The sequence below is a fragment of the Lagopus muta genome, chromosome 15 (genome assembly GCF_023343835.1).
Source record: "Lagopus muta isolate bLagMut1 chromosome 15, bLagMut1 primary, whole genome shotgun sequence".
NCBI lineage: Eukaryota > Metazoa > Chordata > Aves > Galliformes > Phasianidae > Lagopus > Lagopus muta.
Genome location: NC_064447.1, coordinates 6,575,458 through 6,597,390, shown reverse-complemented (window position 1 = coordinate 6,597,390; position 21,933 = coordinate 6,575,458). Strand labels below are relative to the sequence as shown.

The following is a 21,933-nucleotide window of genomic DNA, read 5'->3' as shown; positions in this document are numbered from 1 at the left end:
ATACACAATAGTACAGTAATATATTTATTGAAAATTGATAAGTAAAGGTGTCTATCAGATTTAAAGTGATATTGTTTAATATAAGAAATGTTACTATGTGATTAGTTATCATCTGGAGAAAAGTAAATGACATCAAAGAGTATTTAGGTAGGAAAAAAAACAGATTCTTTTTTTGTGGAGTTTACAGCTGGCTCTGTTCTTGTTTTGTACAAAATGTCCTTTTTAATATCCTGCTGTGACTTTGAATCTGCTCAGTAATTCATGAATACATTAGGTTGATATGGCTAGTGGGATGTTTACATTAGAGTACAGTTGTGTATCTTAATCGGAGCTGTCAGGAAAGACAAGAAGGAAGGGAGGGAACAGTTAAGATAAGCCACATCTCCACAGATAATTATGAGCTCTATCCTATCAGCTCAGGAAGAAGGTTTTGTAAAGGAACATACAACCAAGACTGGGGGAGTCTCAGTCGTGTCCAGCCTGAAGAGTTGGATGGACCTGCAGACACCAGGAGGCATTTGTGAAAGAACTGGATTTCCTAGCTTACCTTATCTAAAATCCTTTCTCCTAAAGGCATCAATTTTGATTCTCTTACAGCCCACTTTCTAGCAGTCACTTTCTTACTTGTAATAGTAATAGAAGATGAAGTTGTTATATTTCTGTGCTCAATTGGGAAAATTGCAGATTTATGTCCTGGAATACTTAAGACTGTCTTAAAAACACTCCCTTCTTAGGTAGGTATTCAAAACCTCTGGGTATGTTTTGGACCTTTTGCAGCCCAAGTATTAAATCAGCTATAGAAATACTATCTAAAAAGTTAAGGAAAAAGGAGAAATGATTATTTTTTTAAAAAATCCTCCCCCAGCATGCTCATTGCTTTGAATGATGTATACATACACAATGAGTATGTAACAATTCTTAGATTGTCCAGCAATTGATGCAGGGTACAGTTCCACCAGCAGATGTGCAAATAACAAATCAGAATTACTACCTAAATGTGTGCAAATAGTGCTTTCCTTATGGCCTGTCAAGAGAAAAATATGCTTATGGTCCAGCTACTGCAGCAGAATATAAATGACAAATGTAACCCCGAGCAGGAAGCTTGAAATGTCTTATTAAAACATACCCAGTTTCTATATTAACAATACAAAGGTAAAAGCTAGTGTATCTCTTATTCAGTATGAAACTAATTATCTGTATTTTACATGTGATAAAATGTTTCCTTGTCACCAACATGTAATTAAACTAATCTTATGTATTTATTTACACACTGCAAGTAGATGTCTGTTAAATCTAGTAGATTCCAGTAGATTGCAGTAGATGCTGTAAGTAAGCAGCAAATTTAGCGTTTTTCACCTTGGATTTTGATTATAAAGCTGTTTTATTCCCGGAGGAAAAAATAAGTTGATTTCCAAGGCTGGATTTGATCAGTTCTTGATCAGAGAGTCTCCCAGGCGGTAGATGCTGTGTCCTGTGCTGGTTTGACTTCCCACGTCTTTCTATCAGGATATGAGGATGGTGGACTTTCAAACTGGATCTGAAGGAAAGAGATTGCTTTCTTCAGTGGTTGTTAAGAAACATTCTTCTGAGAGGCTAGAAGCAATAGCCCTGATGCATTCAGATGGAATTCACAGGTGGAATCTCAACTAATGAGAGAGGCTTTGTCTCGCTTTGCACTTATTTTCCACTGGATGTGGTATTCCTCACTATCTTAGTACAAATAAGTTTGTTCAAACATAAGTGAGAAGAGTGGTGTAACATGTAACCAAACCTACAGGAACTGGGGCTTTTGTTCTGCTAATATGGTAAGAGATGATGGCCTTAAGTTGCACCGGAGATGGTTGAGGTTGGATGTTAGGAAAAATCTCAGGAGCAGTGAGGCACTGGCACGGGCTGCACAGTTAGACGTGGTCGCCATCCCTGGAGGTGTTCAAGAACAGCGGGGATGTGACACTGAGGTCAGTGGCAGGGTGCAGATGGTTTGGGTTGGACTCGGCCATCTTAGAGGTCTTTTCCGACAGGAATGAATCGGTGAGTTAAGGCCTGCAATGCAAACCCCGCTTTTTTCCCCTCAGCTCCTCCACGCCTCAGCGCCTCGAGCTCCGGCTGCTCCGCGCGGGCGCACGCGGGTGTGAGGGCGGGGCGGGGCCACGCACGTGCGCGCCCGAGGGAGGCGGTGCGAGCCTCGGAGAGGGACCGCCACCTTTGTGGGAGCGGCGCGGATCGAACGCCGCCATTCGCCGCTCTGCGGTTCGACAGCGGCGCCCCGCCCGCCCCGCGATCGGCGAGAGAAAGGGACGGAGCGGGTGCGCGCCGGGCCTCGGCGTGTCGCAGCGAAGCGGTCCGGCCGGGCCCCGCCGCCGCGGCGCCGCGTTCCGCCCTGAGGTGTGCGAGCGGGCCCCGGCAGGGCGCCGAGCTCGGCGGGCTGCGCGCCGCCGCTGCCGTGGAGAGGGGAGGCGGCCGCGGGAGGGGGTGACTGCGCGCCCCGTCCCCCGATGAGACTGTGGCCGTGCTGGCTGGGCTGCTACACCCTGCTCCTGTGGGCGCTGAGGAGGAGCATGTGGGCCGGCCCCGCCAGGTACCTGCGGAGCCCTCTATCCAGGTCCCTCTACGCGAATATGATGGGCAGCCACGGCCCGCCGGGCGCCGGGGAAAACCACCAGGTACGGCCGAGCGGCCTCCGCTTGCCCTGCCCCGCCCTCCCCGCCCCTCCGCTCCCCCTCCTCGCGCCCGCCGGGCCCTGCAGGAGCGGGGCAGCGCCGCGGGAGGCGGCGGGCGGGGGCCGGGCGGCCCGAGGTACCGGGGCGGGGAGCGGCCCTGTGCCGGCCGAGGGGCCGCGGGCCCGAGCGAGACAAAGAACGGCGGCGGCCGCGTCCTCCCGGCGAGAAAGTTGACGTGCGCTCCTCGGGTGAGAGGCGGGGGGAAGGGCGGCCGGAGAAAGCCGTGTCGGCGTCCCGGGGCCGCGGCGGCGCGGCCAGGACTGCCGGCCTGACTGAGCCGCCGTGCCGCTCGTCCCGCTGAGCGAACGCAGCCTGGGCGAAGTCTGCGCGGTGCGGTGGACGCGGTGGAGTTGCGGTCGCGCGGGCGCCGTGTCAGTGCCGGCGTGTCGTGAAGGAAGGACGTTCCTGCGGGTGCGAAAAGCGACAATGCTCGCGGAGGCCTCGAGCGGCGGTAGGTGACAAAGTGGAGTTTGCAGGGTGACAGAACTGCAGTGAAAGGTCAGCGCTGTGTTTGGCGGCGCGGGCACGGCGAAGGGAGCCTGCGGGGGAGTCGGAGCCACGCCGAGGCCGTTCGGTGGCTCTGAGGTGGGATTGCTTTTCAGATATGGTCGGGTCTGTGCTACGGTTTGCTGAAATGCTATCGAAAATCCGGCAGGAGTTCAGGAGGGCAGTAACTCGTGCAGAGCTGAAGGAAGGTGTTTTATCTAAGTCAAATATGTATAGCTGAGCTAATGAAGATGTGATGTAAGTACTCGAGGGTTGCTCGTACATGCTAGTTCTTCAGGCTGATCCGTTACTGGAGGGTTTTCGTGCTCTGAGTGGGCAGTGACAGCCGGAGCCCTGCTGCCAGTGAGCCCGGTGCTGGGGTGAGGGAGCTCAGCTGCGTTTGGGTAATTCAGTGGGTGGAATGACAGAAACTAAGGCTGGGCTTACAGAAAGAACCTTCTTTCTGCTGAATGAAGAAAACTTGCAAATGTTTCCTGTTTAAAAACTGTACTGGAAAGATAAGTCGATCGAGAAAACATGCTGTGAAGGCAGTGGTGTCACTCACAGGTAGATTGTCAGCAGCCTCTGCTTCCACTTCACTGGATTTGGTTTTCAACTTTATTGTACTGATCATCTGGTAAGCTTAGTAAGACTTAGGGTTACAGACCTGGCATTATTCATGAGTTGGGGTTGCGTGTTAAGTCCTTGGAACAGGGCCTCCTCAGCAGTTTCACCGATTTTGTTAGTTTTATGTAAGTTAGTTTAAAAATGTGTGTTCTTGTTTTCTTTCAGTACTAGGCAGTAGTAATTTTTATTATGTGACTTAAAACTTAGATTTCTTTGATATGCTGTAGTTTTTCTACCATTGTGCTGTACCAGATTGATGTGCTTTCTGTTGTGAAACTTGTGGCATTAAAAGAGCTGTTGAGGAATTGGGCATGGAGGAATACAAAAGCAAGTTCTATTTTGAGGATTTAGTTCCAGAATTAAGCTGTTTTTCACCACTTATTTTATTTGAATTTTGGATGGATTTTGTTTTTTTTCTCTGTAATTTGGAATCACTTCTAATACTCACAGGCATTATATAGTTATAGGTGTTTTAGCCAGTACTGTTATTTGCAAGCTTAACCGTGAAGGAATTGGGCATTGTTCACAGCCCTCGTCTAAATTCTGGAAATAACTTCTCACAGTTGTCACCATTGTTTTGCCAATGGTTATATTAATATACATCAGTGTTCAGGAGTCTTAGGGACAGGAACTGTAGGGCAGTTGGTTTCTGTGCTTGATCCTGAAACTGTCAGTAATAGAGGTCAGTGCAGAACCAAGGTGTGTGAGTTCAGGTACTGCAAATGGGCGTTCATACCTCCTAAGAATCAAAGTCCGTGTTTCCCACAGCTTTGGTACTGGGATGCATTTCCTTCTCCATTGAAAATGGCAATGTGAGGAACTGCTCTGCACCTGCAGCAGCCTCAAATAACTGCTGGAGCTGACACTCATCCCAGCCTGCTCATCAGCTCCATGAATCTGTCCTCTCCTGCCATCTGCAGATGGATGGGCAAAGTATGCTGGCTTGAGTGCTTTTTCACTGTTTGCTATTTCTTTTTGGGAGTCCCTAATCTGTGCTGCAGTGAGAAAAGACCCAAACCGGTAGATAGCAGTGCTGAGGATCCTTGTGCCAGGCTCTGCAATGCAGTGCGGGTTTGGGAGGAAAAGATGATGTGTGCTTGGAAGTACTGCTGTCAGAAGCTTAGCCAGAGTGCAAGTAGTTCAGAATAGACTTAAGCTGGAGTATGTTTGCTCCTCTGCTGGAGGCTCTTGGAACACCTTGCTGCACTGATGTTGTTTGGTGGAGCCTCTGTTAATGAATCCAGCCCCACGGACCTGTTACAGCTGTCTGCTTCCCTCTGCTTGCCAGCACTGTTACTGTGGAGCAGCAGGATACTGAAAGGAGAGTCCTGTACCCTTATCATTCGTGTTACTGTAGTGACTGGAAGTTGCACTGTGCTGCTCAACACTGTAAACATGCAGTAACTGACTGTTCTCTGTCATACTGCAAACGTGAAGGGACCATGATGTATTCTTCATAGTGTGGCTCCAGACAGTGCTTTAGGTGAGAATCATTGTGAGGTTACCCCAGCTGGCCATGTACTGCCCTTAGCACTGCACTTTTAGAAGTTTCTGATGAAAATCTACACACCTTTTTAGCATACCTGTGACTTTTTATCTGCACCATAAACACAGGCAGACAGATTAGGAAACATTACTGTGAGGTTTAAGGGGGTGATAAGTTTGTATAGGACTGGTTGTTACCAGGTAACTCAGGTTGAAAGTAATCATGAGCCTACTTTTTACTCAGGCTTTGTGTTCTGCAAATAAGAAGGTATAGAACTGTCTTTGAGCTGATACTGATGATTTCTTAGATGCGAGAACCTGATTATTTTATTAGTAGAGATAATGGGGTAAGCTTTATTGACAAAATGGTTGTGAAAGGCTTGTGGACGTTCTTGCTGGCACTAGTAAGTGAAGTGTAGGCCAGTAGTGCAAAATGACAGATGAGCACCTCTTCAAAGTATTGATGGGATTCTCTATCTCTTCCTGGGAAAAATATTTCAAATGCACCTCCTGATATCTTTCCAGGGAATACAGTGACAAATTAGGAGCAGAGACAGAAAACAACCCTGCCCCACTCCATACTGTTGTACCGGTGTGGTGCTGTTCCATAGTGAAGTTGTTTTACAAAATTCTTTGAAGTACCATGTAGTGATGAGGATAAAATTTTAAGTGTTATTTATAGAGTCGTCTGTTCACACTTGATTGCGGGTTGTATCTGAGTTAATTAATCCTGAAGCCTGTTTAAAAGTCTTGAAGGAAAGCTAAATTTTTATATTTATAGAAACTGATAATAGCTCTCTTTGTTTTAATTTCTTTTTAACTATTCTATTTTTATATTGCTGAACTTTTTAATGATCCTTTGTCTCTTTCTCTAGTGGTATGTCTGCAACACAGAACAGTTGTCTGAATCCCTTCAGCCTATTTTTGTCCAGAGTTACCTTGACCAAGGAACGCAGATCTTCTTAAACAACAGCATTGAAAAATCAGGCTGGCTGTTTATCCAGCTCTATCACTCTTTTGTGTCCTCAATTTTTAGCCTTTTTATGTCTAGAACATCTATCAATGGGTAAGTGAAAAGTCAATCTTAGGTAAACTGCATACGTTTTGGATGTAGGTTTTTCAGGTGTTCAGCCCTACTTCTTGACCTGTCGGCTTTCCTTAAGGTTCTACGCTTTTCCCTTTGTCAGACTAACGTCTGCAAAGCCCTACTGTGCTCTTCCCCTAAACCTCTTAATTAAACAACACCATTTCCAGTATGAGCAAGGCAGAGGGAGTGTTAGCAATTAGTCAGGAGAGAGGCAGAGTATTCTAATTGTATTTTGTAATCATTACTTAATTTTCTTCTGATTATCCTCTTAAATAAGAGAGTATTTTCTTTGTGCTAGATGATGTCCTCCTCTCTGCTTTTTTTCCCTTCTCCTTGCCCTTTATCTGCTGCCGTATCTGTAGCATTTCCCATTGTGGTTGTCCTCATTGAAGGTGGCTGTGTCCAGTTAGTTCTGCATTGCAGCTAAGGCTTATGGACATACCTGATGCAAAATTAGGCAGATTTCTAAACGATGCTGAAGTTGCTGAGTGAAGTCTTGTAACACTTGCATGGAATGGGATTTTATCCTCTGTCTTATCCGTTAAAACTTAATTTCATCATGGTTTGTGTAGAAGCCATACATGAACAGGTAGCTTCTGGTGTGGTGCGTTTGGCTGATGAACATCAGTGAGGTGGGAAAGGAGAATTTTGCAAAGCATCACTCTCCTGGTCGCACTGCATTGATCTCTCTGTGATTGGCTGTGGGAGAGGTTAACTGGTTGTGGCTGCTTTCATGTTTTACCCCCCAAGAAGTCAGTTTCTATTCTCTCACTTCTCTTTTGCTCAGACCTGTGTAACAGCTTAGCACTTTTGACTCTATCAGCAATGCATTTTGTTGCATTTGTCCCATTTCTCCACCATCCCCACATCTTTACATATTTCAGAACAGTCTGATTTGAGGACAGTAGCTGGCTACTAGGGCTAGGAAAATAATCTTTCTTTTCTAACCAGATGTCTCTGAGCTTCCTGTGGTGTTTTTAGTACTGGTGGGCTTATATAAAGGTTCCTTTGGTCTTCTCATGGTCTTTCTCTTGCCTTTTTTTTCCCCCCAAAGGCTCTTCAGTGCTTTGAGTAACTCCTCATAGTGCTGTTCTGCATAATAACGGTGAGCCATTTAGACAGTGTAGACTGATATGTGTGCTGCAAAGGGATTCTGCATAGATTGGTTGTATTCTGTTTGATTTTTTTAATATATTTAATATCTTACTTCAGTTTCTTCTACATACCTGTACAGCCTGGTGGTGTTTGTTTTTAATAGTCTCTCTAGACCTCTTATTTTTCAGATTTTTTATTTTTTCGTCCTTTTTATCTGTTTACCTTTTTTCCTCTTGATCATAAGATTTCTGTTCATTTTCTTTCTTAAATTTAACCTCCTATCCAACATGAGTTTAAATAATATATATTTTTTACTACCTGTAATCTGTCATTGACCCGTTCTTTTTTTCCTCTGCTTGTTCTCCTAACTCTCATCTTCTGAATTCTGCTATGGCAGCAGCAATCTGTCACTGTGTAGCCTTCAGTCACTTCTGGGTGTGTGTGCCGTTGCCGTGATCCATAAAGAATCCAGATGTCACCTCTACCCAATGCCTTAATGAGTCACCTATTTGCCGTTTGACGGCTCATCGTGTTAAATGCAGGGTCTGCAGATAGCAGCAAAAGCTATTGTAACACACAATTAAGAAGTCTTTTCTTTTGCCACTCCAGCAGTGTTATCCCCATGCTTTCTTTAAATCTCTTCCCTGCCATCCCTCCTAATTCCAAATCCTATTCCTTATTCTCTGTGCATGCTTCTGTCTGCAGTTGTTTTGCTGTCTCCTTTGCTCTGCCTTCTTTCTCCTTTTTAGGTAGGTGGGAGCGATTCAGATCTGCAAACATGACAAATAAGGCTTAGTCTTTATCTTCCCCCTCCCTGCTTTTTTGTATGTGATCATTTTCTTGCTCTGCAGCCTGCAAGCTCTTCTTTTCCTGATCAAATCCCTCCTGAAGTCTTAGCCACTAAAACTGCATGTAGATGTGTTTGTGTGATCTCTGACAAGTAGAAGGCAAGTTGAACTGAATTTGTAAATTTCTCTGAGCAGTGACCTTATCTATTTGGTGTGACTGATTGCTGCCCAAGCACATTTTAAATTACTTCGTTGTCCTTCCTGCTCAAGCTTGTATGAAATTGAATGTTTCTCATCTTTACCTTGCAGGCTGCTGGGAAGGGGCTCAATGTTTGTGTTTTCCCCAGAACAATTTCAAAGACTGCTTAAAATAAATCCAGAATGGAAATCCCACAGACTTCTTGATTTAGGAGCTGGAGATGGAGAGGTTACTAAAGTCATGAGTCCTCACTTTGAAGAGATCTATGCCACTGAGTTGTCTGAAACTATGATATGGCAGCTTCAGAAGAAAAAATACAGGTATTGTTCTGGATGCTCCCTACGTTGTTTATAGCAGACATTACTGCAAAATAGTCTTTGTAATATTTTATAAACATCCAGTATTTTCAGTCAATTTTTCTATTGTTTGATCTTTATGGAAAGGATTGAACTATACAAAAGCAAGAAAGCAAACACATCTGATGTTCCTTGTTACAGGGCTTTTGTTATGCAAATGTCCCCTGTTACCAGTTAAGACAAAATTGGCAGCACTGTTTTGAAGTCTGTTTTTTCATAGTTTGTGTAAATTGCTTTAAACAAGACAATTAGACAAAATCTGGATACTGATGAATGAACAGTTCAAAATTGCGAGAGGAAGTGATGGACAGCAAAGCAAAGTTACAGACAGATTATTCAGGTATCTGTACCTAATCATTCAAAGTTATGATTGTAGACTGCTTTGTAAAGAATCTTGTATTATACTTAGCTCTCAGCATTAAGATTGATCAGTTCTTAGTAACAAAAACCTCATCACTGTCAGAACGTAGTTGTGCTCCGGTCACAATGGCTGCAAGTTCTTGTAGGCAGCAGATCTGGTCTGGTTGAATAATGGTTAGTATCCCTAAACTTCAACACGAAGAATGAAGGAACTGTGGTTTTCTTTTCTATACCTGTCCAAAAGTGGACAGTTAATAGCAACTGGGTTTGCACACTGCTAAGTCAGGGTGGTTAAAATGCTACAAACCATTAATCACATTTCAGCTTTGTTGTTACTTGAGAAGTAGTTCAGTTTTAATTTAGGACACCAGACTTTAATAATAATAGCTTGATGTTTATATGGCAGTATGAAGGTGTGGCTGAATATATAGGCATGCCTATCATTGAGTAGTTTTCTATTCCATAAGACTAGAATAAAGCAACTGCTTTTCCTCACTGCCTGGTTGGCTGACCTTTCTGTGCTACCAGCACAATAATTGGGAATTTCTGTCCTCGGTTGATTCCCTCTGAACGTGGTTCTTTATCTCTTTCTCTCTCTGTAGGGTGCTTGGTATAAATGAATGGCAGAACACAGGATTTCAGTATGATGTTATCAGCTGTTTGAATTTGCTGGATCGCTGTGATCAGCCACTGACTGTATTAAAAGATATTAGAAGTGTCCTGGAGCCAACTAGAGGCAGAGTCATCCTAGCATTAGTTCTGCCTTTTCATCCGTATGTGGAAAACGGTAAGTACATGGATAGTAGCTATTTAGGCAACTAGAAGCTTTTGTAGGTTGCAGTATTCTGAATTAGATGTTTTTAAAATAACTGACATGTTTTTATTTGACTTACTTATAAATAACTTGTAGTGTGCTTGTTGAGAAGTATGAAGTGATAGGTAAATAGGACACATGAGGTAAGAGCCGTTTTCTTAATTCCCCAGCATACACTGTTGGCACCAACAAAAAGCTCAGATATTGAAGTCACATATCCTGTTCTGCAGGTTGCCACATTTGAGCTGTGTTGGAGCAACATGGGAAAACTGATCTGTGATTAGGGCCCTCTGCTGCTGTCACATAGGTAACCCCAGTTGTCTCTAGCAACCGTTGAACAAATCCATCAGAACTGTCTGTAGTATTGAGTAGAGCAGCTTACCTCAAATTGTTTCAAGCGTTCCAGATGAACTACACCTAAAAATTCCTAGGGAGATAATGTTTGCTGTCCAATATGAGCTCTTGGAGTAAAATACAGACCATGTACTAATGGGAAATACCAACCATTATTAGTAGTGTAATAATAACTGGAATAAGAAGTAAAATTTGTTGCTGACATTCCATTATTTCCTGTAGTTGCATTTTAGAGAAATGCATGAGAGTCATTTCGGATGAATCTTTCTCTGTGACTGCACATCAGAAGAGGCTAGAAGCTTCTTTAAGGTGCCTGTGTTTGTGGGGATTCAACTTGAGGCACTCTAAAGGAGGTCTGAGTTCTAAAGGCTGGTGTTCATCAGTCATTCTTTGGACATTGGCTGTCCATGACTAGTAAGAATTGTCAGCAGAAGTATATGTGCTCCCAGAAAGTACAGAGCTAATAATGTTAGCATTTTGGAAATCATAAATCAAAGCAAATCTGTTTTTCTTTATGCCATTAACACTGGGGAAGGAGGGGGATTGGGACAGGCAAAGGAAAAAAAAAAATAATGTAATTTGAAGAACTGCTTAAAGCATAGTATTTCAGCATGTAGTTTGGTAGGTGTTCTAAAAAGGAGTATGCCTTAAATGAGATAGGAGTTTGACTTATGCATCTGTATGATATTTTCAAGCAGATTCGGTTGCAGCTGTGTTCCTATAATGTAGGACTGTTTCACTTCCTCTCTTTAGAATCATAGGATCATAGAATTGTTCAGGTTAGAAAAGACTTTAAAGATCATCGAGTCCAACCACAACCTAACCGTATTACCCCAACTAACAACCCTCCACTAAATCATGTCCCTGAGCAACTTAAAATTGTTTTAAATTCCAAGTAACAGCATTGTCTCACTAGACTTCTATGAATGTATTAGAAGCAGAAATCAAGGAGTGATTTGTGTTTGTGTGCCTTCATAACTGTTGTCATTGTGTTTTGCAATCACTGTTGCGCCCAGTATCTACTCTTCTGCGTGTTGTTAGGTAACCACGGTAGACCACATGTAACTTCCTCACTCACCAGGAGGTAGATAAATTCAGGAAGAAAAAAATACTCCAAGTCCATTTATAATCCATCATTATTTGCCTGCAGCATACTGGGAATAGAGTAGGATATTAAATTTGGAAATCCTGAGAGACTAGAAACCTGTTCTCTGGTTGCTGATCTTAGAGTGGATTTCAACTTTGAACGAGAACAGCTAAGATAGCCTGTAAACTGAATGCAAACTTTGGTTTATTCTGGCAACTTGTAAATGATTAGTCAGAATTTTCAGCTAGTGCAGTGATGGTGTTTTGTGGCTGTCTGTGACCTGCAGCATGTGACAGATTAACTTTAGTATGCCATTATCATTTCCGGCGTTCCAGTTGGTAAATATCGACTGAAACTTCAAAACATCTTTACTTTGTTTACCTCAGTTGTGGATATGGGCCTATATAAACATTTCTGGACAGTGCAAGTTACTAAATGCACAAGTTATTGGCATTCCACTGAAGCTTTCCAACTTAAGATCTATTCAGCTATAGCTTAAAGAAACAGTGAAGAGCCATTCTGTGTTCATCACATACAAAAGATTTTAGATTCCAGTATTTTCATTGTTGTTCTACATGATGATACCTTAAATGTCACATGTGTATGTAAGCTTTATAATAAGAAAAAAAATTGTATGGATCTTGGATTGCTCCTTGTATCAGCTAATTTAAAAGTTTGGACCTGCTTGGGGAGATTTCTGAATTTTAAAGTGGGGAACGAATGGACAGGGATGGGTCAGGTAGGGACCAGTTTTGAGAGTTGGAGATATGAAACATATCTGGGTTACTACACTTAGTGTAGTTTGACAGCAGTTGCAGAAACTGACAATGCGAAGCCTGCCCAAAGAGAACAAAGCGAGGTAGAGTGGGAGGTAACATTTTTTTCTGTGCTGTTTCTGGAATTACAGTGACACCTAGAGTCTGCAGTTGCTAAGTCATAAATGCAGCTCTTCGCAGAAGTTTTATTTTCCACATGTAGAACAAGTAATGCACTTCCTGCTCACGTATAAATTTGTCACGTAAGCTGTATGAATGGTATGGGATCATAACATAACATGCTCTTGTGTGACTAGTCTAACTTAGTAATTTTGGTAGGTATCCCATTGGGTGATTATAAAATGCTTTGTACCTAATACAGACATTGCATTTGTATAAAGTCAGTTCTAAATAATAAACTAAAATGGTTTAAGTTTCTCCAAAATAAAAGTTGAACTCACCACCAAAGTTCAGAAAAAAATCAACACTATCAGCCTGGGATTGTGAAATGTTCTTGTTGAACACATTAGTTTTTATTTGATTGCTTCATAGGGATAAGAAGAGGAAGGTGCATTTTTCATTTTCCTGAAGTGTTTGGTATTAAGTAGATCTGGAAATACAGTGCTGTGCTGGGTGGGGCCTTGCTTTGTCTGATCTGTCAGTTCTCATGTCACTGAAATGTGAAGTAGCACTACAGTACTTGCTTCATTTAAATGACATATGCAGTTATTCCTGAGCAGGAGGTATGCCTGGCATCAGCAGGTCACTTCTCCAAGTGCTGATTTTGTACATTAGCTGGTTAGTAACTTCTGTGCCCTTCTGTGTTCATGCCAGCATCTGCTGTGAGCAAAGGTTGGCACTCCGGATAATCCTGACTTTGGATGGTAGTGCTGGAGGAAAGGAGCTGTGTTGCTGGTGATTGATGTTCAAGTTGCTAGAGCAGCCTTTTCACAGTGACTGCCATCTTCCTTTCCTAGGTAGGCTAGGGGGATGTTCCCATCCCAAATGAGCTTTAGCATGATAGTATGTGCATTTATGTTATCTGTTGTGAGTTTTTTTTCCTGCTTGCCTACCTACAGAATACATCTGCTTTGCTGTGGAAGCTGCTGTAAGACTCAGTAATTTTTCATTTGTCTATCCACTATAACTACCACACCAATATGAATGAAGACTGAACGCCACTGTGTAATGAGTTTATTTTGTTGCTGTTGATTCATGTACATCTTACACAAATGCACAATTCACATATAAGAAATGCATTGACATTCATGTAAAAATGTGTAGAATTAAATCTAAATTGAAAGGGGAAGTTTTTATGAAGCATTAGCAGTTCTCTTCTAAAAGATGAAGCCTTCTCCCGCTGTTTTTGTTCTTGTGGAATGGGAAGTAATGTGTAGCAGACATAATGTTGGTTTTGATGATCTCTTCAGCACTCTCAAAGAACACTGCCCTGTACACTTTGCTCCTTGCGTTTTAAAGGAAAGTAAGTCTGTGACAAAGCTTCACTTGTTCATCAGCCCCTTCAGTTGCATCAAACATATCCAACAAATTGGAAACGCAGCAGATACTCATCTGTTCTGATAAACAGTGTCATCCTCCAAATGATCCTAGGGAAAAATGTATAAGTGTTTACCTACTGATGCAAATGTTTTTGGCTTTTTTTTAAATGCAGAACTTCCTTTTAGAGGTAAATTCCACCCTTTACTGTTTCAGCAAACTCCTTCCCTCCCTGTTTATCAAGTCACCTGTCTGGCTGTATGGTACCTACAGGTTTCTAAACGTTTCTTTTTCCTCTTGCCTTCTCTTACTCCTCAGAGAGCACAGAGGCATTAAGACATATCCTATATTTTCACTGTGTTCATGTCTGACACTCAAACCAAGGATTAAGTCAGCAGGGACTTGAAGTCTTTAAAGGATAATCACAGAGGACATCAATTAGGGTGGTACAGAGGTAAAGTGAAAATGTTTAGAGGAGAAGTGCTTGACTTGCTGTTCTATTCCCTTTTTCTTTTGCATCACACCTCTGAAATAGCTCAGTGTAAGCTTAGAATAGGGAAGAATTTATAATGTTTCTCAAGAGAAGCTGATTTTTTTTTTTTTTTTTTTGAAGGATCATTTGGAAGCCTTTTTTTTGCTTGTGAGTACTTGTGGCTTCTGAAATTGCCTTCTGTATCTTTGATGACATGCAAAACTTTTTTGCTGTATTGCCATTCAAGACTTAGTGCTGGAAATTTGGAATGATGAAGTAAGTTGTGTGGCTTTATCCAGTGGTACTGACTGCTTAATTTAGGCTACATGTTGAATTGGGGGAAACATATGTAAGAATGTTACAGAGGTGTTTTGAAACAATTTTCTTATGGTTCTGTCATTGAACCACCCTGGCCTGAGGGCACAAGAGGAACTACAAATGAAATGTTTTCAAGAATGAGCCCTAATGAATTTGTTTTATCAAAGTCCAGAACAACTTGCTGGAGCAACTTCTTGGCAGGATACAAGCCTACAGAGGCTTCATTGTTAAATGCACATGTATGTGCATGCATAGATACATATGTGTAAGTACATATTATATATATATATAAAAATACAACAGCTTGTGTATGTCTGTTTTTCCCACGTAGATAAAACTTACAGGCTGCTGGCAGTGCTCAGCATAACGCTGCTTTTGAAGTTCTTGGGCTATTGCTTGAAAAATTTTTCGGCCACTAGTGACTTTCTGTAAAGGATTTAAAACATGTTAGGTTAGTGCTGCAGTTGAGTGCTACAGCTGGGAGAAGCATCTTTTGCTGCATTTTTATAGTTCTGATTATTTTCCCAATGTATGCATTTGGGAAAGTTACTAAATAACGCTCTAGGAGCTTACAGCAGCTCAAGGAGTTTAAATTAGATTAATACTACATCTCTTAACATGTGTACCTTCTTTAATGGATATTTAAATAGCAAGTATGGCTTTTTATTACTCTCTAAAGTATAGGTAAAGCAGACGGTGATGACGTACACAGTTCTCTGTTCTCTGCCCTTCATTCCCACTTCTATTTAGCAGCTTTCGTTTTAACTGGAAGGAGAGGGAATAAAAAATGATTAAAACAAGGGGATGATTTAGCAACAAGTGAAATAGCACAATAATGAAGTGTTGCCTTATTATGGTGAGAATATATAAAAGTCAACTTAATAGATTTGCTTATGTGACGTTGAAAAAATCAAGAGTTTTCAAACATATACAGCCTTTTTTGTTTTCTGTAGTAGATGATGTAAATATTTTGTGTACAACAGAACCTGCCTGAAGCACGGCCAAGTTGTCAGAAGTAAGATAGCAGCTTTTCTCCTAGTGAAAAAGGCAATTGATTTTTTTCCCCTGAAGTATTCAGGGAACAAAACAACAACAAGCTTCCTGTCTTTGGTTAGACAGCTGTCACTACAGCCAGGAGCCATGCTGTACCACATACAGCTGTAAAGTCCATATTCACATGTGCTCCTATATGCATCAGTTTTACCAATGTCTGTGTTTGCACAATGGATGAAGACAATTTCTTTATACAAGTAAAGTCAGTTTACTAACGGTTAGCTCACAAATGTGTTGGCATTGAATTTAAATTATTTTGCTTCTAATGGAAGCCAATCCAGAGAGTTAATGACTTGTGGTAATTTCTAGCTCTACTTTTTGTGTGTGCATTAATAAATAGTCTCCCACCTGCTGATTAAAACACTCAGTATAATTTTAGCCTTTTTTTTTTTTTTTTTTTTTTTTTTTTTTTTAAATTTAAGGCATTTCATTTAAAAAAGAAAATGTGATTGCAGACAGATGTGTGCAACGTATGAACTTCACTCAACCAACCACATTGCTGTAACTACAGATGTTATGGAAGCTGGGAATTCATTCTCCTTGTGGAGGTGCTGGGACTGCTTAAAGTTCAGTAACAAAATTGGTTTGAGCCTACCTTGTGGGCTGCAAGGATTGTGAATGCAGTAATGCTATATAGCAGCAGTAACGTTGAGATGATGATCATGGAGTTGAACTCTTCAGTGTTGTGCCTCTCTGCTTAGTTAGAAGTGAGAGTTAGAGTAACAAACAGTTTTTATGAGTCAAGTAATTTCCTTATAACTCTGCCTATCAGCCCCCTTCCTCTGCAGAATTAAAAAACTTAATGTAATTTTTTAAAACTAATTTCCGATCTAAATTTCTTAGTACGATCACCTGCAAGGGCAGTGGAGACTTGTTATTTCTGATTATAAACACTTCCTTAGGGGATAGAGAATAAAACCCAGTATTCTGCTGTAATTAAAGAACATCTGAATAAAACCGTTTAGGCCTTTGTTTAGAAATAAAACTAGGCTGGGGAAGGAAGGATAGAGGGGGAAATAATAATCCTGCTAGTTTTCTTTTATTTAACCATGTAAAATTGAAGTGTAATGAATGAAGTCACATCATCTTTTAACTAGATGGCAAACATTGCAGAGGTATAGGACTAAAACTTTTGGCTCGAGCTGGCACTGTGAATCCCCAGTCCTGAAACCCTGTTCTCTGTTGGATGTATTTTCAATAAATGTTAGTTTCTGTACTTCTCACTTGCTACTTCCTTTCTAGTAGCCATCCAAGTTTTGATGTAGGAGGTGCACAGTATGGCTAGGTAGCAAATTTCTTCCTGTAGTGGAATTCTGGAGTCATTTGCATCATGTGACAGAACAGTCTAGTAAGCAAATGACACTGAGGTGCTTATTTGTAGAATCCCACTATAGCCTCACAATTAGTATTAAGTCATACTCCTCTGACGTTTTGGTTGGTATTTCTATCTTAAATGCTATTTTAAGCATTTAAATAGAGTATTTAGGAAAGAAAATATACTTCTTTTAACCGTTCTTTAGGAATGAATAACGAACTGACCTCTTTTTGTCAGTACTGTTCCATCTCCTGTTTGCTTAGAATGGGATGAGCCTGAATCTGCAAATGCTATCCCACAGAAATAAAGAGCACTGTCGTTTACAGTCAGGTTGTTGATTTGAAGCCAGTAGTTATTTTCTGATGATGTATGCACTTGGAACTTCTGGCGATTCGTGCATTCAGGAGTGCACAGATCCTCATGTCTGTTAGTAAAAAAGCGAAACCATAGAACTTGAGGCTGAGATGGGGAGCATCCATGGGCAGAGAAAGCACACGTTAGGAGCGCAGTGTGCGCTGAGTGTTCGGCTTCCTGGAACCTGGGCTGTGTTACAGTGACATGGCAGTTACCTGTAGCACCTGTTGAGAATAAACAGCCACGTGAGTGACAGTGAGATAGCAAAGCATCATTTAAAAGAAACAAAAGAGCTGCTTATGGTTCATGCAGAGAGGTGGGTGGGAATGGAGAAAAATGCGTTTCAGACTTTGAATGTTTAGGATGGGGTGGGTGACTTACACATAAATACTCAGTGATGTATTTCACCAAGGGTTTCTCTTTCTTCTCCCACATCTGGGAGTCCAGTGAGACTGCCTGATGGAGGCAGCAGAAATATCAGAAACTAAGACTTTTAAAACTTAGCACTTTTGTAACATTGGGAAGAATTCTTAATAATTCCTAGGCATTATTCCACTTCGTTGCTCATATTGACTCTGGGTTTCTAGGGATAACAATATTGCTTGTTAGTTCTGGCATTTAAAAATATGCGTAGAGAAAACAGGAAGATTAATCAGGGAGAATTCTAATTAAGGAACTGAAATGTTAGGCTTAATATGACTGGTCAGGCAGATTTACTTTTGTTTTAAAGTTCAATAAAAACTTGAAACATTATTTAAATACTTTAGGTATATCTAATTTTATTCACATTGCTTAATTATTTAAAAAATGGAATTGAGCTTAGGCAGTGAACATGAAAATAGCTTAGCAGCGTCCTCTCCTGTGCTCTAGAAAGTAACAAATTAGAATAAACTGGTGTTTGTCTTAATGAGTGTGCTGATACGCCATCTGTAAGGCTCTACTGTGTACAGTCAGCACTGTCCCTTCATCATTTCTCTCACTGAATGTTTTATGGACCAGATTCAAGCAGATTTGTGTCTGGAATGAAATGAAATTCTGTCAAATCAACATCAGAGCCACTCCATAGCAGCTGCAGCAATCTGAAGACTGTAGTGGTGTAAGTCGTCAGTTACATTCTGCGTGGTGAAGAACGCTGTGCTCCAGCAGTTATCATCTCCTTTTACAGCTCGCTTTTGTGCTCTGGCCTTACAGGGCAGAACTCCATGGTTTCAGTAGCCAGGCTGCCTAAACCCTCCTCCCAAACAAACACAGTGGCACTGAAGCCATGCTGCTGCTGCTGGAGCATTCCTTGCAGGGGAGTACAGTAGGATTTGACTCAAAAAATCATAGATTACAGAAGCATTTCAGACTTTGAAAGAAAAGATATTTGTAAAGAGTTATTTGTTTTGGAAGTTGCATGAATATAGAAGAAATCAACTCTTAGCAGAGCATTTTACTATACTTCTACTATACTATGTTGCAGATCATAGCCACAACATTTTTAATCCTGTATATTCGGTTACATGAGAAGGTAGAAAGAAGCTTAGAAAAAAAAGAAGTCTTACCAATACTGTACAGAATCCAGTCGAGTGCCAGCACCAGCAGTTTTTGGAATTTGTTGACAGATGCCATTTCTTGTATCTTTCTGAGAAGTATTCTGCTCAAAGGAAGAGGAACTTAGGAAATATCTGGAGTTGCAGAACACTCTGAGTCACGAGATTTAGAACTTCCTGTTTAGAAGGGGCTTTACTGTTGCGTTTAGCAAACATGCTAAATGTACAGCACACACCAGAAAGTGTTTCCACATTACTTTGAAAGTGAGTGAACGCTTCTGAACTTCGAACTGAGAGTTCTGCCTGTAGTACTTCAGATTTATTCATTGTATAAAGCAAGTAAGACATTTTTCAGCGTAATACATTGCATTCAGTTTCTTATTTTTATGTGGCTTTAAACTATCTTTGTTACGTCAGCTTGTAAGTGTCCATTCCACAACAAATTCTGTCGCCATTCCTTATCTAACCAGCAAAATAGTTTACCACTGAAAACTGCTCAGCAAATCATGATTTTTCAACTTGCTATCTCTATGTATGTAATTACTTGATGGTAATTTTTTGGCCAAACTGTAGGCATAAAGAAAAAAATACAGTGCTGGAAAAGATCTTTGTTAAATTGTCCGTCTGTCCATGGCTGCTGAACACCAGTCTCAGTGATGGAGGGTCCTTTTCAGTTTTAGTTTTGGAGCTGCTTGTTCTTCTGAAAAACCTTGAATTGATCTATCAGCAGCTCTACAAATGGCTTGTCAACCTTGTATTTGAATGAATGGATTGCAGTCTATGCAGTGTAATTTCTGAAAGAAAATACAGCACACAATTAAGTTTACTTTATAACTGAAACAAAACTTGTTTTCTTTTCTCAGTAGGTGGCAAGTGGGAAAAGCCCTCAGAAGTTTTGGAAATCAAAGGGCGTACTTGGGAAGAACAGGTTAATAGCCTGCCAGAAGTGTTCGGTAAAGCTGGTTTTGCCATAGAGGCTTTCACCAGACTGCCATACCTATGTGAAGGTGATATGTATAATGACTACTATGTACTAGATGATGCTGTCTTTGTCCTGAAGCCCGTGTAAGCCTACATGAAGTAAATCTCCAGAATCAAAGCCAAGAAGCAGCCTCTGAAAGAGAGATTTGATCTACGGTTCCGTGAAGGGAGGGAATTTGTGGGATTGCCATGATAACTAAGTACTATGTAAGAATTTTAATGGCCAAAATACTAATGTATTTCTTTGTAGTGTGATTAGGAAAATTTTGTTTTTAATTTTGAAATGGAGACTTTGGATGAGAATTTTTTTTATCAGCTCTTAAACCAACAATGCATTCTGCAGCCCAGCAGTAACAGGGGATATTTTTTAAATTCTTACCTGCAACAGGGATCAGATCCAAACAGAAGCAATAGTTCTAGTGAGGAATCTGATACAACACAAATTGTTGTTCAAGAAATCACTTGAAATCTGGCAATAAAGTTATCCATTTATTTCAAACCTTGCTGATTATAAACTGTTTAAATGGATATTCTTCCATGCTAAGTTACTTTCTCACTTACTGTCATTCTTCACGTTTTTATTCATGCTAATAAACTTTTTTGAGATGACTTTTTGCATTAACTTTTGTGTTCGTTTTTGTAACCATAGTCATGCTTGTTCACAGCAGCAGCTTTTTGCGTTGAGAATTGAGCTCGCAGTGGCAACACAACCTTGAGTTCATTAAAACAGTATTTAAGTATTGCTTAAAGGGATAACAGTCCACAAAAACTGTATCACTTTTGGTTGGGTTTCTTTCATGTTCTTCGCAGTGCCTCATAAATACTCATTGCTTTTGCATATGCCATTTTCCAGCTAAAGAGGTTGTGGTAGAGCTTGCCAGAACTACACTTTAAACTGATGGATTTGATAATAAACTTTCAAAGTGAATTGTTCCCATAAGTTTAAAGAATTTGCAGGCACTTTCTTGCAGGCGTTTTCTAAGTCAAACTGCCTCTGAGCCTTTGACCTCAGGGGACCCAATTTCAAAGGTTTAAATAGCTTGGAACTTTTTTTTTTCCTCCAGGAACACAAAGTATTTGTTTTAACATGCCTTCTTTTTAAAACCCCCTTAAAATGGCTAGTTTCTGGCAGCTGGGATAAAACCTTCCTTTAAAACTACAAACAGCAACACCAGGAAGCAGTACAGAAGTGGCAGGCCTATGTCTTGTCTTGCTTGGGATGTAAGTGTTGTAAGACAGCAGGGAAACTTCAGCATGTAGATCAGCTGGTAAGTGAAGCAAGAACTGACTTATCTTTTGCTTTTCAAGTATCAACAAGATATTTATTTAACAGTTGGTGATCTCATGCCAGGTATGATGTTTCAGCTTGTCTTTTTAAATTTATCTTTGACTTCCTTTTCCCGATGTTTAGTGATTTCTCTTGCAAAGTTAATAGCCTTTTATTCTTAGTCTTTGTGAAAGATTAAGTGTTCTGTATTAAGGGGTGAGAGCTTTCACTGGTGGGGATTTTTTTCCAGCACTAATTCAGGCTCAGCATTATTATGATTTCAGCATCTGTTACTGAATTTCAGCACAGCATGCAGTGAAACTTCTCTGTTGGAAAAATGAACTCTATATGCTTTAGAATGAATCCTTTCCTTTCCTTTTGCTTTATTTGGACCTATTTAGTAATGGGAAAATAGGTTCTTGTGCAATGAATTTAGCTTCATTTAGCAAATTCTTAAATGGTTAAATGGCACTTGAAAGTTTTGCTCTCACAGGTTATAATCACATGGGAGACTATGCATATCTTTCATATCTTTTAGTTTTGTAATTTAAAACAATTGTTTGTAATAGCTTTGGGATGTTTTGAGTCAGAAGATACAATGTAAAAGTATTTTTATTGCCTATTTAGTTTACTCAATTTAAACAAGTATTGTGCCAGTTGAGATGCAAAACTGAAGCACTGAAATGTGAGTGGTGACAGGGAAAATCTGTAACCAGAGTAAAATTAAAGTCTAAAAGACTGAGCCTTGCAGGAGTCAGTGTTGGTCTTCAGACGGCCATAAGTACTCCCAGTTTTGGGGAGCATTGGAAGCTCTGTGACAACTTCCTTGTTTACTAACTGTCAAGGTATCTTGAGACACTTGTCACACACACATTTGTGTGGTCGTGTTAGCTTTGTTGTTAAAACGACACACAATATAGCTAAAGTTAAA

At 40.8% G+C, this 21,933-nt stretch overlaps 2 protein-coding genes across 6 annotated transcripts; one reads left to right on the top strand and one right to left on the bottom strand.

Annotated features, from left to right (window-relative positions):
• Positions 1–2,356: 2,356 nt before the first annotated feature.
• Positions 2,357–20,344, top strand: METTL9 (methyltransferase like 9). 5 transcript variants are annotated; one of them, XM_048961181.1, is made up of 6 exons: positions 2,357–2,663; positions 6,194–6,384; positions 8,598–8,807; positions 9,806–9,990; positions 14,324–14,458; positions 19,618–19,731. In XM_048961181.1, the coding sequence occupies exons 1-5, from the start codon at positions 2,496–2,498 to the stop codon at positions 14,452–14,454; spliced, it is 885 nt and encodes a 294-aa protein (XP_048817138.1). In that variant the 5' UTR covers positions 2,357–2,495; the 3' UTR covers positions 14,455–14,458; positions 19,618–19,731. The 5 variants fall into 5 exon arrangements, 4 of the variants coding, with proteins under 4 accessions (XP_048817138.1, XP_048817137.1, XP_048817136.1 ...); XR_007379958.1 differs by lacking the exon at positions 14,324–14,458 and adding an exon at positions 10,248–10,324 and having other exon boundaries at positions 2,367–2,663; positions 19,618–19,728; XM_048961180.1 differs by lacking the exon at positions 14,324–14,458 and having other exon boundaries at positions 2,367–2,663; positions 19,621–20,344.
• On the bottom strand, positions 13,393–19,574 carry IGSF6 (immunoglobulin superfamily member 6). Its single transcript, XM_048961183.1, has 6 exons — positions 18,767–19,574; positions 17,093–17,446; positions 16,149–16,246; positions 15,209–15,265; positions 14,843–14,926; positions 13,393–13,820 (listed from the first exon to the last, which is right to left on the bottom strand). Exons 1-6 carry the CDS (start codon positions 18,831–18,833, stop codon positions 13,782–13,784), a joined length of 699 nt encoding a protein of 232 aa, XP_048817140.1. The 5' UTR covers positions 18,834–19,574; the 3' UTR covers positions 13,393–13,781.
• Positions 20,345–21,933: the final 1,589 nt, after the last annotated feature.

Coding starts and splice junctions, on each gene's coding strand:
- METTL9 (XM_048961179.1), top strand. CDS start 2,496: ATGAGACTGTGGCCGTGCTGGCTGGGCTGCTACACCCTGCTCCTGTGG. Junction 6,385..8,597: donor TCTAGAACATCTATCAATGG/GTAAGTGAAAAG, acceptor TTTACCTTGCAG/GCTGCTGGGAAGGGGCTCAA. Junction 9,991..19,617: donor TCATCCGTATGTGGAAAACG/GTAAGTACATGG, acceptor TTCTTTTCTCAG/TAGGTGGCAAGTGGGAAAAG.
- IGSF6 (XM_048961183.1), bottom strand. CDS start 18,833: ATGGCATCTGTCAACAAATTCCAAAAACTGCTGGTGCTGGCACTCGAC. Junction 16,247..17,092: donor AACAGTACTGACAAAAAGAG/GTCAGTTCGTTA, acceptor CTAACTAAGCAG/AGAGGCACAACACTGAAGAG. Junction 14,927..15,208: donor GGCAGAGAACAGAGAACTGT/GTACGTCATCAC, acceptor AATCCTTTACAG/AAAGTCACTAGTGGCCGAAA.